Source organism: Vicia villosa, linkage group LG1 (assembly GCF_029867415.1).
Source record: "Vicia villosa cultivar HV-30 ecotype Madison, WI linkage group LG1, Vvil1.0, whole genome shotgun sequence".
In the NCBI taxonomy this organism is placed as follows: domain Eukaryota; kingdom Viridiplantae; phylum Streptophyta; class Magnoliopsida; order Fabales; family Fabaceae; genus Vicia; species Vicia villosa.
In genome coordinates this window covers 4,238,343-4,253,158 of record NC_081180.1, presented here as the reverse complement: position 1 = coordinate 4,253,158, position 14,816 = coordinate 4,238,343, and the positions used below count along the sequence as shown (strand labels likewise).

The following is a 14,816-nucleotide window of genomic DNA, read 5'->3' as shown; positions in this document are numbered from 1 at the left end:
AGGAGAAAATGAGTTTTTTTATTTATTTGGGGTGTATTGTGTGTTTGAAGAGAATGGCAAGGGTAGGGGTGTTTGTTTATGCTCTCTGAATATGTTAAACTACTCAGATATGCATATTCGAAGTCAATTTTTTTTAGAAAAAAAGGTGATTTCGCGTATGCATCTCCGAAGTCACCTTTTTTTAGATAAAATGTGACTTCGCAGATGCATATCCAAAATATAGGAGTATTTTGGAGTTTTCACCGGAGATCTATAAGAAGGTGTATGGGTGCATAAAGAAATTATCTAACGTAATGAAGAGGTGTATGAGGATCATTTCATGAGAGCGGTTTCGTCTGTGGAGTTTGCTGCAAAGTTGGTTAAAGATTATAGCAACGCGATACATGTTTCGAACACTGCTAGCAACATTCAAAGGGAGGTGCGACTTATTACTTTGACTTATTATTCGGAAACGACTGCCTTCGAGGTGGGTTAAATTGTGCGACTTATTATTTGGAAATCGCTACCTTCGAGATAGGTTAAATTGAAAATACAGACGGAGCGTGTAAAGAGGATGAGAGAGTTTAGGTGTGGAGGAATTCTATGGGGAAGCAATGGTGAGTGGATCTATTAGAGATTTTTCTAGGAACCTTGGAGTGTGTTGTGTGTATGTGACTAAGCTTTAGGCTTTGTATGCGAGTTTGGAGGGGAAGGGAGAAGATGGCTTTAGAAAATAAGAAGAATTTGGTGAAAAGAATTAAAAAAATTGGGTAGAAGAGTTTTGGAGGATTTGATTTTATTCTAACACCAAAAATTCTATAAAATGGGAGAACTCAAAAGTTGTATTGAATGAGGATTTTGGAGGATTTTAAAGGGCTTACATGAATTTTCCAAATATCTTTTAGGTTGTTATAGTATTATAAATATTAAAAATATAATAATAATAATAATAATGACTCTTTTATCATTTTAAATAAAATTATTTTTCAAAAAATATCAAATATTTTTTTATATTTTTTTAAAATTTCGAAAATTCTCCTCCCCTCTCTTCCAAACTCGCAAACAAAAGCGTAGAAAATAGTAATTCCATAGGTAGAACCATGATCAACAAAATTCAAAAACTAATGGTATGGGATGTGCTTTTTAACCATGATTATTGAGAAGCTAATCTTAAACTAATGGAATGGGATGTGCTTTTTAACCATGATTATTGAGAAGCTAATCTTTGTGCGGACATCTTATCGCATTAGATCTTAATGAGACCGTGTATAATTATAGTTCGTGTTCAGATCGCATTAGATGATGATTTGGTGGAGTTCTATTCTCCAGATTATTTCTATGTAGGTTTTTTTGTTCGGGACTTAAGCCCTTCTTGTAACAAAAATAAATGAATAGTAATTAATTTTTTTAAATAATATTATACAATAATAATTTAATAAGCCATCATTCATAATTATTTCATACTAGTTGTTCATAATACCTAATAAAACCTAATAAATTATTTTCATTCCTACTAAATCAGTACTATAGTGAGTAATATTTGCATATCCTATTTTCTACTTGTTGTCATGTCTGTCGTTTTTAAGAACCAGGCGTATCCAATAATCAAAGAAGCATAACCAGTATTGAATTGTTTTTGTACTTGGCATAACCATATTAATATCTTACATCCATCTTGCTACTAGAACTGTATCCATGAACTGCATACATACATAATCTTGGTATTCAATATGGCCACAGACACAAATAAATCTTTGAAGCTATTTAGTCCATCCATAGTTTAATGATTGCCAGCGGGCGCAAATAAATAGCAAATAAGAGTGATCCTAGAGACGATAGCCTTCGTTCTTTAAGCTGCCTCAGCAAATCCGACTCGTGATTTACCGAAATCAAAGACTGTGTGGTAACTCCCCATGAAGATATCTCCAAGAATCCTGCATTTAGATAAATGCAACTATCACAATTAATTGAAAATGAGGGAAAGGTTCATGAAAGAAGAAAAATTCAATTATGCGAGTAAATGACATTTGATGTACCAGAGAGGGCCTTGTGGAGGAGGAACATCTAGAGCAATAAAGCCGCTGATGCACTGAGCTGCAGGACCTTCGCCCACCTTAAGTATGTACTGAATAAACCAAATGGAAAACTGAATGAGAATTGAGTTGATAACAATAGAGAGCATGAAACAGAATAACATTCATGCATAAAAATATACAACTTCAAGTCCTACATTGCTACTGTATAACATTACTTCATTGATAAAAATTTGTAATACAGTCTAGTTCAAACTGTTTTAGATTAGTAGTATCATGTATGAATCCACGCTGTGATTTAATCGTGTCCCTCTATGCTTTTTAGAGGTTGATTATAGAAGCTGGAAATCATGTGGTGACCTCATGCGTCTTCACATTTAACTAAATACCAATCCGATTTTAACCACCTAAACAACTTAATCATTATGTGAAATTAGCATTACCCAATGCATAGGCACCTACTTCTCCATAATTATAATTTTTATTGGTCCGCATAAATTTAACTTATTTCGGTAACATTAAAAAAAATTAGTGACCAGCAATTGCAAAAGCGATCAATCAGATTGGGGACTTTACCTCCTTTGGGGCAAGGTCAAAATTTCTTCCACCAATTGTGAAGGAAACTACAGGCAAGGAAGAGATATTCTCACAATCGACAGCTGATTCTCCCATTGGACTAGGTATTTTATCACAAAGCTGCAAAATCACCATTAAGCTGAGAATCAAGAGGTGTAATCGGATACTCAAATAGCAGGACTAGGATTAAGACAACTAACTCACATTATTGATATAGGTTAGTATCTGATCTTGGGTCTTATTTTGCTTCAGCTGGTTCTGCATCCAAACAACTGCCATCTCACAGGCAGAACAAGTAGCAGTGCGAAAACCACCAGATGATTTTCTTTCATTCTCATCAACCACACTCTCGATACCCAAACTAAAAGTGGAAAAAATGAAAGACCCGTAAAATGTTAATCACGGTGCAATAGAATTTTGATTCAATGACCAAAGGGTTAAAGTGTAAAAACATATTGGGGCCTTACGTAACACCACGAGTGCCATCAAAAGCACACAATCCAATTTGGGAACAGATCTTCCTCGGCTGTGCCTATAAAGGAGTAGAGACAAAGCATAGGAAAATTCATTCTAAAAGAAAATTTCTTAACATATCATTCATGACCAAAGGTAGCAATCAAATCAACAAAGATATGCCAAAAACAAATTAAAAATGGCACTCACTTCAGATAAAAGCAGGTCCAATATTGTTTGACCATACTCCGCAACAATGGTCTTGCACTCTTTGCTTGCAACTCCAGATGCTCCAATTGCATCGTTTATCATGGTAATTACAGTCTACAGTAATAAATCACATGGCCATAGATAGAAACAAGCTAGTAAAAAGCATAAGTCAATGCATTTTTTTCAGTTGGAAATTTAAACTGAATACAAGATTTCAGTTTCTAAAGGCCCCAACTAAAACAGTCTCACCAAAGAGACATTAGAGTGCTGCATATAACATGTTAAACTTGAGAGCAGTTTAAATTATTATCCCAGATGATAGATCTTTCCAATTCCTATCAGTAGCAAGTCTACTAATCTATTAAATTCTGAAGTCGAAAAACGAAAAAGCTAGATATTAATCTATATCTACAGGCATTTATTCATACCGTTGGACCTGCTAACAAAGAAGTCCCTGAGTCAGCAATGGCCGAACAGCCATCAGCACAATATCCTGAAATGACCATAAGAACACACCAAACCAATGTAATTAATGCCAAGACCCATATATGAAAATGCTATCATATACTAGGAAACTAAATTGGTATTTTTGCCTACAGTAATCTACACATACCAGTGGAATTACCACCAATAATTACATCTTCCATATCAAACTGGAAAAGAAAGAAAAAAACAGAAAATCAGAGAAAGAGGGTAAAAACCAAAAAAATTTGAAGTATCAAAAAATAATATTTACTAATTAACCTGCCAATATCCTTTTCTTGTCACAGGAACATAAGTGTGATTTCCCTTGTAGTGAGCAGGATCAACACCACCAAAAACAATCTCACCCCCTTCCTCTTCCTCCGGTTTACGGTTGAACCAAAATGAAAATACTGGTTCCTGAATAAGACCTTGCTCAACCATATTGTACCTGTGACACATAAGATCCAATAATGACACAGTGATTCAATAAACTTTAACAAAAGGGAAGTTTGGAGCTATAAGGTTTCCACTATGAACAGATCTATAGAAGGGTCACATCCACCGAGGGAGTCTGATAAACCTTACCTAGGCAACCATTCAATAAAATCCTAACAAAATGATGAACAAAAAATCAAATTTAGATGTAACCATACCATACTGGAACGGCATTTCCAACTGATATCTCTTGAAATCCAAGTCCCAATATACCATCAAATTTGGCCACCAAAAAGGTAACACTAGGCTCCTTAGTTGCTTCAATAAATTCCTGATAGGGGTCAAAAGGTGCTATGTTGATTAATAATCAAACATACTACGAAAGAAGCAAAGTTACCCCTTTGACACAAACAAGACGACTGATAAGTATTACCTGATTTTTGACAACTATGTCACCAACTTTGACATTGTCATAGCTAAAGAAGCCAGAAATTGCCCCAGTACCATAATGAATTGCAGCAGCAGTCCCTAGATAATCGGAAGAAGCCAAGAAAAATATTATACTATAAACAAAGATAAGTAGCCCAAAATAGATAAACGCGAGTTATATACATGAGAATTGCCAAAACAAATTACAATATGTCAAAGACTAGGAATTGCCGATAACCAAAGGGTGGATGGTAGAAATCCAAACTAATGGTAAAAGCATATGAAGACCTTACATTGTTTCATATTTTGGGAAATGAATACATGTTTGTTCCTATTTAAACACCACAGAGACGACGACAACAACAATAACAACAACAAAATTAGACTTCAAACTACTCTGGGAAATGTAATGAACACGATGCAGTAACACAAACATTAGAGAGTAGCCATTAAAAAAAATAAAAAATAAAAACATTAGAGAATAGATTTTCTAAATCATAAAGAGAAGGAGACAAACCATTTTTCTTATATGTAGTTGATTTGGTTGACCTGTACTTGGCATGGAAGTAGCATGCAACCTGCACCAACATGTAAAATGAAGTGAATAAATACAAGAAACGTCAAAGAAAATATAACACACACATTCATTAACTCTAAAGCACCAACACTTCTAATTGAATACATGTCTGATGTCAACATTTATTATTTGTGACCGGCACTGATACATGTGATTACATTCAATTAATTCAACTTTCAAATTAAATACACGAGCTCGAGCATATGAAAGCTGCTCACCGAGAAGGTACATTTGGAGGACGGAACCCACAAATTAGAGCTGCCAGTATCAAAAACCACAGTGAACTTCTGAGGAGATGTTCCAATAGATATTTCACCATAGTACTGAGCATCTAGGTAATTCTTCAATGCAACAATATCAGTTTCTTCGGAACGAAGCAAATTGTTTTGGCCATTATACTTTTTAACATTCTGAGCAAGCTTATTGTTAGGGTCAAATTTAATCTTTTTCAATCCAATCCTTCTGAGGCCATCACTGGATGCAAATGATACCGCAGAAAGCAAAAGAGTCGACACCAACAAACACAACACTATTCCATGCAATTTGTTCCCCATGTTATCCTATTCATCCAAATTAATAAAATCAATTTTTAGAAATCCAATTTAAATAATAATAAAAGTAAGAGTACGTAAGAATTCAAAATGCATGACATAATAACAAATTTAAACCATAATCTGTAATATTCAATTCACCGATCCAATGTGGACAAAACATTAGAAATTTTGATTACTAAACAAACTAGAAACGCACAATTATACTAATATTATGGCAAAATAAGTGAGAAAAAAACCTAATAAACGATATAATGAATAAATTTAGGAAAAGAGAAAAAAAATAGAAGAAAATGAGAATGGAGATTTACCAAGCAATGTGAGGAAAAGATAGTCGAAGAAGAGAAGAGAAGGATCAAAATGTAGAATGAAAAAAAGAGCAGACTAATAAGTAATAACTTAACACACTGTCACACCAACACCAACCATTCGGTTCTCAACTGTTATTCCTTTCTTTGAGATGGGCCTAAAAACAACGCAACGTAACCACTTTTTTTTCAGTCGGTGATATCTTTCAATCGTGACCGCTCGTTGAACGATATTTAAGCCGTTGATTTAAAAGGATGGCCCACCCTCTCTGCGTTTTCCCGAGTCACGGTTTTCCAGATGGATTTATTCCAGCCGAATGATCCATCATTTCCAATTTATCGTTTCTTATAAATATCATTTATAATTTTTTTTTAATTGCTTATAATTAATAAAAAAATATATTTATTAACACTTATTTTGATGAGCACCATAAAAATAAGGGTCATGCTAACGAGTGTCCCAGTGACACTCTTTAAGTATTCTATTTAAAGAAAATATTTTTTTAAAAATTTACTATTTCAATTTTTGATGCATTAATTAGGTATATTTTCAAGAAAAATTTATTTTTTTAAGTTTTTAAAGAGTGCCCATGGGGCACTTGTTAGTATTTTCCTAAAAATAAATCAAGTATCAATACCCTTCTTCTAACATGAAAACAATTCATTCTTTCTCATCTATTTGATACCTAAGTTTTTTTTTTGTCACATTTCTGTAACAATGTTCCTCCATTTTTCTTCTAAATCATGTTTTCTTATATATATATATATATATATATATATATATATATATATATATATATATATATATATTTGGTTCATCACTATTGCATCCAACCCTGAGTGAGTTTTTTAATCTCTATTGCATCCGAGCTTTCTCATGTTTCCGTTTCACATCTTTGTTTCTATGTTCCTCTCTATTTTTATGCATTTCTCTTCTAAAACATGTTTTTTCATATATTAGTTTCATCACTTTATGCATATACACATATCCTCATTTTGTTTATACATAACAGTAACCGTTTGAATATGGCTCATATTGTTGAGATAATTTTGGATTATTGAGATAACTATTGGTTGTTTAGAGTATAATATAACGCCTCAAACTGCTTTCAAGATTATCGACTGACCCCCACAAACCAACATCGATTTTTTGAGCATGGTTTTTCCTCATTCACACGCTTTCTAAGAAACTTTCCAAAAGGTCTCACATTCAACCATGCAGTATGATACCTGCACATCCTTAAGATTCCTCTCATTCTGATGTGAATTCGATTTTTTCCTATAAGCTGCATGGAGCCACTCATTGTCATGCCTCGTGCACTGGCAACCATTCCTTGCTCTCGTTTGTCTCGGGTGTTACATGTCTGAGTGCAATACCTTTTCTTAGATGTTTAGAATTATGTCAAAACTAAGTAATATGTAGTATTTGTACATTAGATCTTATATTTATATGTCTAGGTTGCTTTTTCACCTTAAGACATTTATATAACAAGTCAAAACATTTGGACAAGTCAAAAATATGATTTTCCATGAAAACTAGCTTATGAATCAACACATCCATGTTAGAAGTCAACTCCTTATGAAGGAAATTTGAAAACAAATTATATGCCCCCTTGGAGCCGACACATTGGTCCTTGGAGTCGACATACAACACAAATGGATCGACTCCCACTAAAGCAATTTTTCTTCATTATTTTTTGTCCACTTGGATTCGAGTCCCAGGCAGCATGGGTCAACTCCCCAACTCATATGAGTTGACTCCCTAAGAGAATGGGTTGACTCCTTAAATTTAAAATATCAAATTTTGAAATTTTGCCAACCTGACTTTTTCTGCTTTCTCTTTTACACACATACATATTCATGCATCATTTTCAAAGTGATTGGAACTACAAACATTCAAAGAATTTTTCTTCATCTCCATCCTCTCTCATTATATACATACAACAATTACACACAATTATTTTTGTTGTGTGATCAAGAAATAATTTGATAAGGTCCAATTAAGTTCGTTGTATTCAATTGGGTTGGAAATTCTTTGGGAGTTTCAAGATAAATCCAGCTAGGGTTTTCCTCCAAGATCAAGGATTAATTAGGGGGTTTTCACAAGATTTCGCAATCAGTGATTATGACTTGTGGAATGTTTTTTGGTCCTTAAACATTGTCTTACGCATTTCCAAAACCCATATAACACTGTCCTCTTTTTCATTTTACAAAATGCAAAACCGACTGAATAAGTCATCTCCGTAGAATTGACACCAACAATTTCCAAGAGTGGGAGTCTATACATATTTGTCTTGTGTGTTGAGTCAATTATGAGCACGGAGGGAAAGGTGTTGAACAATTTCACAAAATCGGGATAACTCAAAAATATATCTCGAACGATGACTTTATCATCACAAACTCTGTAGCTCGAAACATAGTCGCCATTTTCAACAGTTGTTGCATTTCAGATTTTGTCCTCTTACATCCTTGTTGTCTTGAATACGCGCGCATTGTATATTTGCTTGATATTTGAGACATTTATAGGTCTTTTGTGTTTCAAATATGCGAGTATGTTTTTCGGCGCCGTCATGTTTAATGGCATGTCTGAAATAAGTTGCCTTTCCTCCATAACAAGGCAACATATAATAGGATGACCGTATAACCTGTCATTCAATCCATGATTATGCATTCTAGAAATCACATCAAATTTCCATGTCTCATCCGCAACCCTAGGGGTGATCAAAACCAAACCAACCCAATAGAAAACCGCAAACCAAACCAAACCAAACCGAAACCGCAAAAAACCGCATTTGGTTCGGATTAGTTTGGGTCAGTTTTTACAAAACCGCACGGTTCGGTTCGGTTTGCGGTTTGTATTTTGTAAACCAAACCAAACCGAATCAAACCGCACTATGTTACAACCTAAATTTTACTAACTCAAATCCAACCCAAACTTAAACTTATTATACATTAGCATTATGATTACGAACAATTTTATCATCCTTACACATATAATTTCAGTCCCGATCTTCTAAAATCTCTAATAACATTATCGCACCTTCTTTGCCACATACATCTTCCCTCTTCTTCTATAATCTCTACTCTCTTATATTCTTTTTTTTTCACCTTCTCATTTTTATGTAAATGTTCCGTATTTCAGTTTCGCTTTTATTGCATATCTTCTTCTCTAATCTCTCAACACTTTTTTTTTCACTTTCACTAATCTTTCGTCTCTTTTATTTTTTTGTTTCGTTATAATAATTTTTATATTGTTTTATGCTATTATTTTATGTTTAATATTCTACTTTTGTCTAATTTAATTTTTACATATTAAATGGAAAATTGTTGTCAAAATATGACGAGTTTTGTTGTTATTTGATAGTGTATGAATGTATAAATACAAAATTATGTTATCATCTATATGTGTATGTATGGCTCAATAAAATATTTGTAAAAAACCGAACCAACCGCACCGAACCAAACCGCATTAGTTTGATTTAGTTTGGTTCGGATTTTTTTTAAAAGCCAACCGAACCAAACCAAACCGCACTATTTTTTCTCTTGCGGTTCGGATGATTTTTTTCGTCAAAACCGCACCGCGAGCACCCCTACGCAACACGGTATCCGCACAATTTAAATGAACACTCACATTTCCCCGTTTTCGTGTCATATCGTTTCAACTTCCTAATCTTTGGTTGGTACGTGTCACTTCTTTCGCATACTAGTGTTACAAATGCTTGTCTTCTATCCAAACCATTGTCAGACCTTCCAATTACAATGACAAACCTCAATTTGTTGGCCTCCCTACGGACTCATTGTAGCATATGTTCACGAACAAAAAACACTTCTTGATTTATAAATTACGCATGAACATCTACCTTTACAACGGTCGGTCGACCATTCGATTTAACATTATCATTCGCTTCTTCTAGTTGAACGTCATCATGCATTTTATCCATTTTAACATCATGCTTCACTTTGACCGCTTTAACATCCACACTTACAATAGCTTTGGAAAACATATCCGGGTGCATCATAGCTATTACCACAAAAAACAGAAGAATAGGGTGAAAATTCAGACTATCATGACAATTCAGAAACGCACTTCCGAACCACCTATAAATTTGTCAGGAGATGCATCTCCGGACTCAACGGTCATTTTTCAACTTCAAAAATGAAACTTCCAAAATGGATTAATGCAAGGAATGGGGATGAAAAGAATGACTGTTACCTGCAATTCCAACTTGTTTTGCTCCCTTTGAAGTGATGAAATACAAGAATGATGTTTTGGTGTTGAAAAGATGATTGAGAAAGAGAGAGTTTTTTGGCAATGGTTGCTTGCTTTAGCATGAAAAAGAATCTCATGTAATGTGGTGTTTTATCAACCTTTTTGCTAGCCATTTTGGGTGATGCATCTTCGAAAATACCACTAAATTATTTTTAAAATTAGTTGCGCAAATAACAAAATTCAATAAATGAATGTAGTGAGTATTTCGGAGATGCAACTCCGAATACGTCCAAACCGTATATGGAGATGCATCTCCAAACTATTTTCTTTTAAAACAGGGGTAAAACTAAAAAAATATTGGACGTATATGGAGATGCATCTCCAAACTATTTTTTTTTAAAACAGGGGTAAAACTAAAAAAATATAAAAAATTTTGGTGTGGTGTTAATTACATCGAAAATGCATTTTCAAATACGCGAAGGACAAAATTAGATTTTCAAAAGTGTAGAAACAATCTATTTTATTTACCTCAACTAAACTAGAGTGTCTATGGGTTGAATGTTGAGTTTGGTCAAATCTAATTCAAAACCGCAATTTCCTCTCATATATTCTTTTTGTTAATAAACGAGGCACAAAGGAGAGAAATGAGAAACGAATGATGCTACCCAACAAATTTACATTGCGGTAAGTGGAAAGACTATTCAAATTCATAGTTGTTGCATCGTGCAGAGTCGTTTTAATTTTCTTTTTCTTATTCATAAATAAGATTTCACACGGGTATGTATGAGTATGACACACAATGTTCTCCCTCTCCCACGTGTAGGTTTTATTTAATTGATATAAACCAACTAAGTCAATAAATACAACATATACTTAATTTATATTTCATTGTAAACTAAATGCAAAATGAATTACTAATAAAAGTATCAACTATTACTTTCCATCTAGGCTGCAGGGCTGATTTTGACAGGAGTTGAAAATAAAAACCATATTATTTTCTCATCACATCACATGCTACCTCATCAACTATTCAAACATGTTGGTCTATAACAAGCTCAAACATGTTCACATTTATTCTTCACCTGCTTAATATATACCTTACCTGCTTTACAAATTTGGTCAAATTAAAATAGGACCAAACAATTTAATCTAGACCAAAAAATATTTAATTTAATTATAAATATATAAAATGACATCTTAACTGCATAGTTGATTTTTTTTTTTAAATTTCATATTTTTTGTATTGAGTTCAACTCTTAATTATTACAAAAATTATTATTGTGCAAACATATTTTAACTCCAAAATTCTTCATGTTTGTAATAAAGATGTTTATATATTAAACTTTAGAATAAAATTAATATGATAATATTTATTGTTTAATTAATAAAATTCATATTAAGCTATAAAATTAATATGATAATATTTATTGTTTAATTAATAAAAAAAATTCATATTTTATGGCAGTGTTTGTTGTAATTTTTTCTGCCGGAGTGAGAACTTGGTTGGCGTGAACCTCCATGACTCAATTCAATGTATATATTAAGAGAGCAGTGTTTCTTGACCAATGGAAAAAACTATTACTTTCTCCCCACATTATTTATATAGCTTTAGGCGCATTTTTAGGGCTTCATGGACTGCATGTTGTTTTAAATATTTTTAGAATGTAGGTTAAGTTAACTAATAATAAGGAGACCAAGTTTAAAAAAGAATAAATAAAATGAAAAAATTGAATACTATAGTTATTATTTCTTGGGTAGATAATGAAGATGAAACAATGCTTTCTATAAAAATAAAAAATGAAACAATGAAGAACGAAAGAAATGTTGTATTCCAAAACCTAGTGAGCAAAAGCAATATGAACATCCACAAATTCATTTTGCTTCAAACACTTTCTTTTTTAAAAAATAAAAAAATAATTGCAAGAAAAATATAACTAAATCCAAATATAGAACCAAAGAGTTTATAGTTTCCTGAAAGAAAAAAAAAACTACTGATTGTAAGCAGCACTGTTGAGGATATTAGGATTGTTGTTGTTGCTGTTGTTGTTGGGAGAACCAGCACCAATTATGGTGGAGATAGCGGCGGCGATTGCTGCGGTGAAGTTTGGATCAGCAGTGATGGCAGCACTGAGTGATGAAGCTTGTTGAGATGAGTGCAATTGGGAAGAGCCTCCAACATCTTGAGACAGTTGAAGGCCAGAGAATTTGGATTGGTTATAAAGTGCTTGTGCAATGACTTGTGGTAATTGTCCTGATCCAAAGTTTTGAGGCTGTCCAAGATGAAATTGGGAATGGGAAGTTTGGTTATTGTTATTATCTGTGTTGTCATGTGTGAGGTCTAGTGTGACAGTAGGAAATGGTGCTGTTGCTGAGAGTGTGGCCATGCTGGAAGAGCAGTTTGGAAGAATTCTAGATAGTAAATTTGGGTTCACCACCCCATCAGCACTTGACATTGATCCAGATAGTAAGACGGTGGCAGCGGCTGCGGTGGTTGACGCCATCGGCATAGCAGCAGGTGGCAGTGGATGACTGTGTGTCCCTTCATATGTTGTTATCAGAATTGTTTTGTCCTCAGCACAACGCTGAACCTATAAATTTGATAACATCATGTAAATTTAAATCAATCTTATACATATTGATTGATTTATCAGACTAGTAAGTAAGACTCACTTGCTTGCGAACGGGGCAACCGACTGCCATTGTGCATCGGTAATATGCTCGAGGACAAGGGTTTCCCTTTGCCATTTTCTGTCCATATTTTCGCCATTGGCAGCCATCATTGATCTGCAAATTGTGACCAATTAGTTCATTAATTCAGCTCGAAACAAAGTAACCTATATCTCTGAACAAAAACGTGTCTGATGATGTCTGGCTGACATATTAGTAATAAAATTATTACTTATGTCAACATGTCAGTGTCTGTGTATGTGTTGATGCTTCTGAGACAATACATACCATGTGGGCTTCTGATCGGGCACGAACCGAGACGCGTGCTTTTCTCATAGTAGCTTCAGCAGCAGCCTGATCAGTGGCATTGGAAGGGTTTAATCTTGGAAGTTTATTTGGCTCCCAAACTTGTACCAGTTGATCTGTTGATTCTGGATCAGGCTCTTTCTGATCAGTTTTATTGTTGTTCCGAGGCGACTTTGATCGCTTTCTTTCATCCAAATTAGGAGAATGTAATACTTTTGGATCAACTACTTCTGATGTTGAACCACTCACAAACTTCCTAGACACAGAATCTCCCCCCTCAGCTTTTCCATTCACAGTCTTGAACAATAGTATCAAAATCCATTAATCTATTAATCCATTAATCAATTAACAGTTAATCACTTCACTACAATGAATTACTAATGAATTACCTCATTTTCCGAAGCTTCATTTCGTTGATTCTGTTGCATTAAAGACACATAACGCATTTGCAAATCACTTAGCTTCTCCTTCAACCGTTGATTTTCTACATTCTTAAGTCTAAGCTCTTCTTGCAACTGAAACTGAAGATTCTTGACATGTTTATCTCCACCATTTATTGCAGTTTCATCCTCCAACTCACTTCCAATATTAGTAATCAGCAGTTGCAAACCGGTCTACAATATTTCCATCAAATTTTTAAAAAAAAATTAAATTATTATAAATTTTTACTATATATGATTTTTTTATTAACAATATATATATAATTAAGATTGTACAAAAATAGCATATAAATAGTGTAACAATAAAAATTGGCTTACGTTGACATGGTCAGCATCGAGATTGCAATGAGGATCATAAATCTGATTATTCTCGCCGGAAACATGATCATCCGGCGACGATGATTTCTCCTTTCTATCCGAGAAAAAATCGACTTCATCGACAATAACACGAGGACGGTGATGATCATCTTCATGTTCGTGATCTTGATCATTATCATCGTGATCATCAGACCAAGTGCTAATTAAACTCATTGGAAATTTCATCATGTTCAATTCTCTAGAATTCATTATTGAGAAGATGTCATAATTGTAGTAGTAAAAAGATAGGAACGAAGATGAATGAGGAAAGAATGAGAAATAAAGATATATAGAAAGAAAAATGGAGAGGTGGAAAAGAAAGAAGAAGAGAGTGACGAAGTCAAAGAGAGAGAAAAAAGAAAGGGAAGTGTATGGGTTAATATCAAGTCTCTGAAGTCTTCTACCCGCTGCAATTGGTTCGCCTATAAAAAGGGTTTACATGGGGCAATATAAACCAAATGCATTTTTTCTTTTTTTTTTTCTTTAATAATTATATAATTATTTTAAATTAATTTAGTTTTGTGTTTACTTGGACACCCACAAGTTTCAACGATTCACTTATTTAGGACTCAGATCTCAACTTTCCACCTTATGTACCTAATATTGTTATTCAATTCAATTTGACTCTTTTTTTGTGTGTACAATATTCATTTTGACTATATCCTTCTTTGGACTCTTTTTTTTTTGTTGGTAATTAATAAATACATGTCTTCTTTCACATGGAGTCTTATTTTAAGTTCAAACTTTGACCTTTTATTTAGCTTGATACATGTCATCTTATCAGAGCACGATCTTGTGTTTGTGTTTATCTTGACAAAAT

General features: G+C 33.7%; 2 protein-coding genes across 2 annotated transcripts; both read right to left on the bottom strand.

Annotated features, from left to right (window-relative positions):
- Window positions 1-1,602: 1,602 nt before the first annotated feature.
- On the bottom strand, window positions 1,603-6,176 carry LOC131599843 (aspartic proteinase-like). The gene is made up of 14 exons (XM_058872099.1): window positions 6,020-6,176; window positions 5,376-5,717; window positions 5,098-5,158; window positions 4,585-4,679; window positions 4,370-4,482; window positions 3,996-4,164; window positions 3,865-3,904; window positions 3,680-3,744; window positions 3,252-3,365; window positions 3,056-3,120; window positions 2,793-2,949; window positions 2,589-2,708; window positions 2,016-2,104; window positions 1,603-1,913 (listed from the first exon to the last, which is right to left on the bottom strand). Exons 2-14 carry the CDS (start codon window positions 5,709-5,711, stop codon window positions 1,829-1,831), a joined length of 1,509 nt encoding a protein of 502 aa, XP_058728082.1. The 5' UTR covers window positions 5,712-5,717; window positions 6,020-6,176; the 3' UTR covers window positions 1,603-1,828.
- A 5,553-nt stretch (window positions 6,177-11,729) lies between these two features.
- Window positions 11,730-14,387, bottom strand: LOC131599831 (probable WRKY transcription factor 31). Its single transcript, XM_058872089.1, has 5 exons — window positions 13,958-14,387; window positions 13,589-13,813; window positions 13,182-13,496; window positions 12,897-13,010; window positions 11,730-12,814 (listed from the first exon to the last, which is right to left on the bottom strand). Exons 1-5 carry the CDS (start codon window positions 14,204-14,206, stop codon window positions 12,215-12,217), a joined length of 1,503 nt encoding a protein of 500 aa, XP_058728072.1. The 5' UTR covers window positions 14,207-14,387; the 3' UTR covers window positions 11,730-12,214.
- Between the last annotated feature and the right edge of the window lie 429 nt (window positions 14,388-14,816).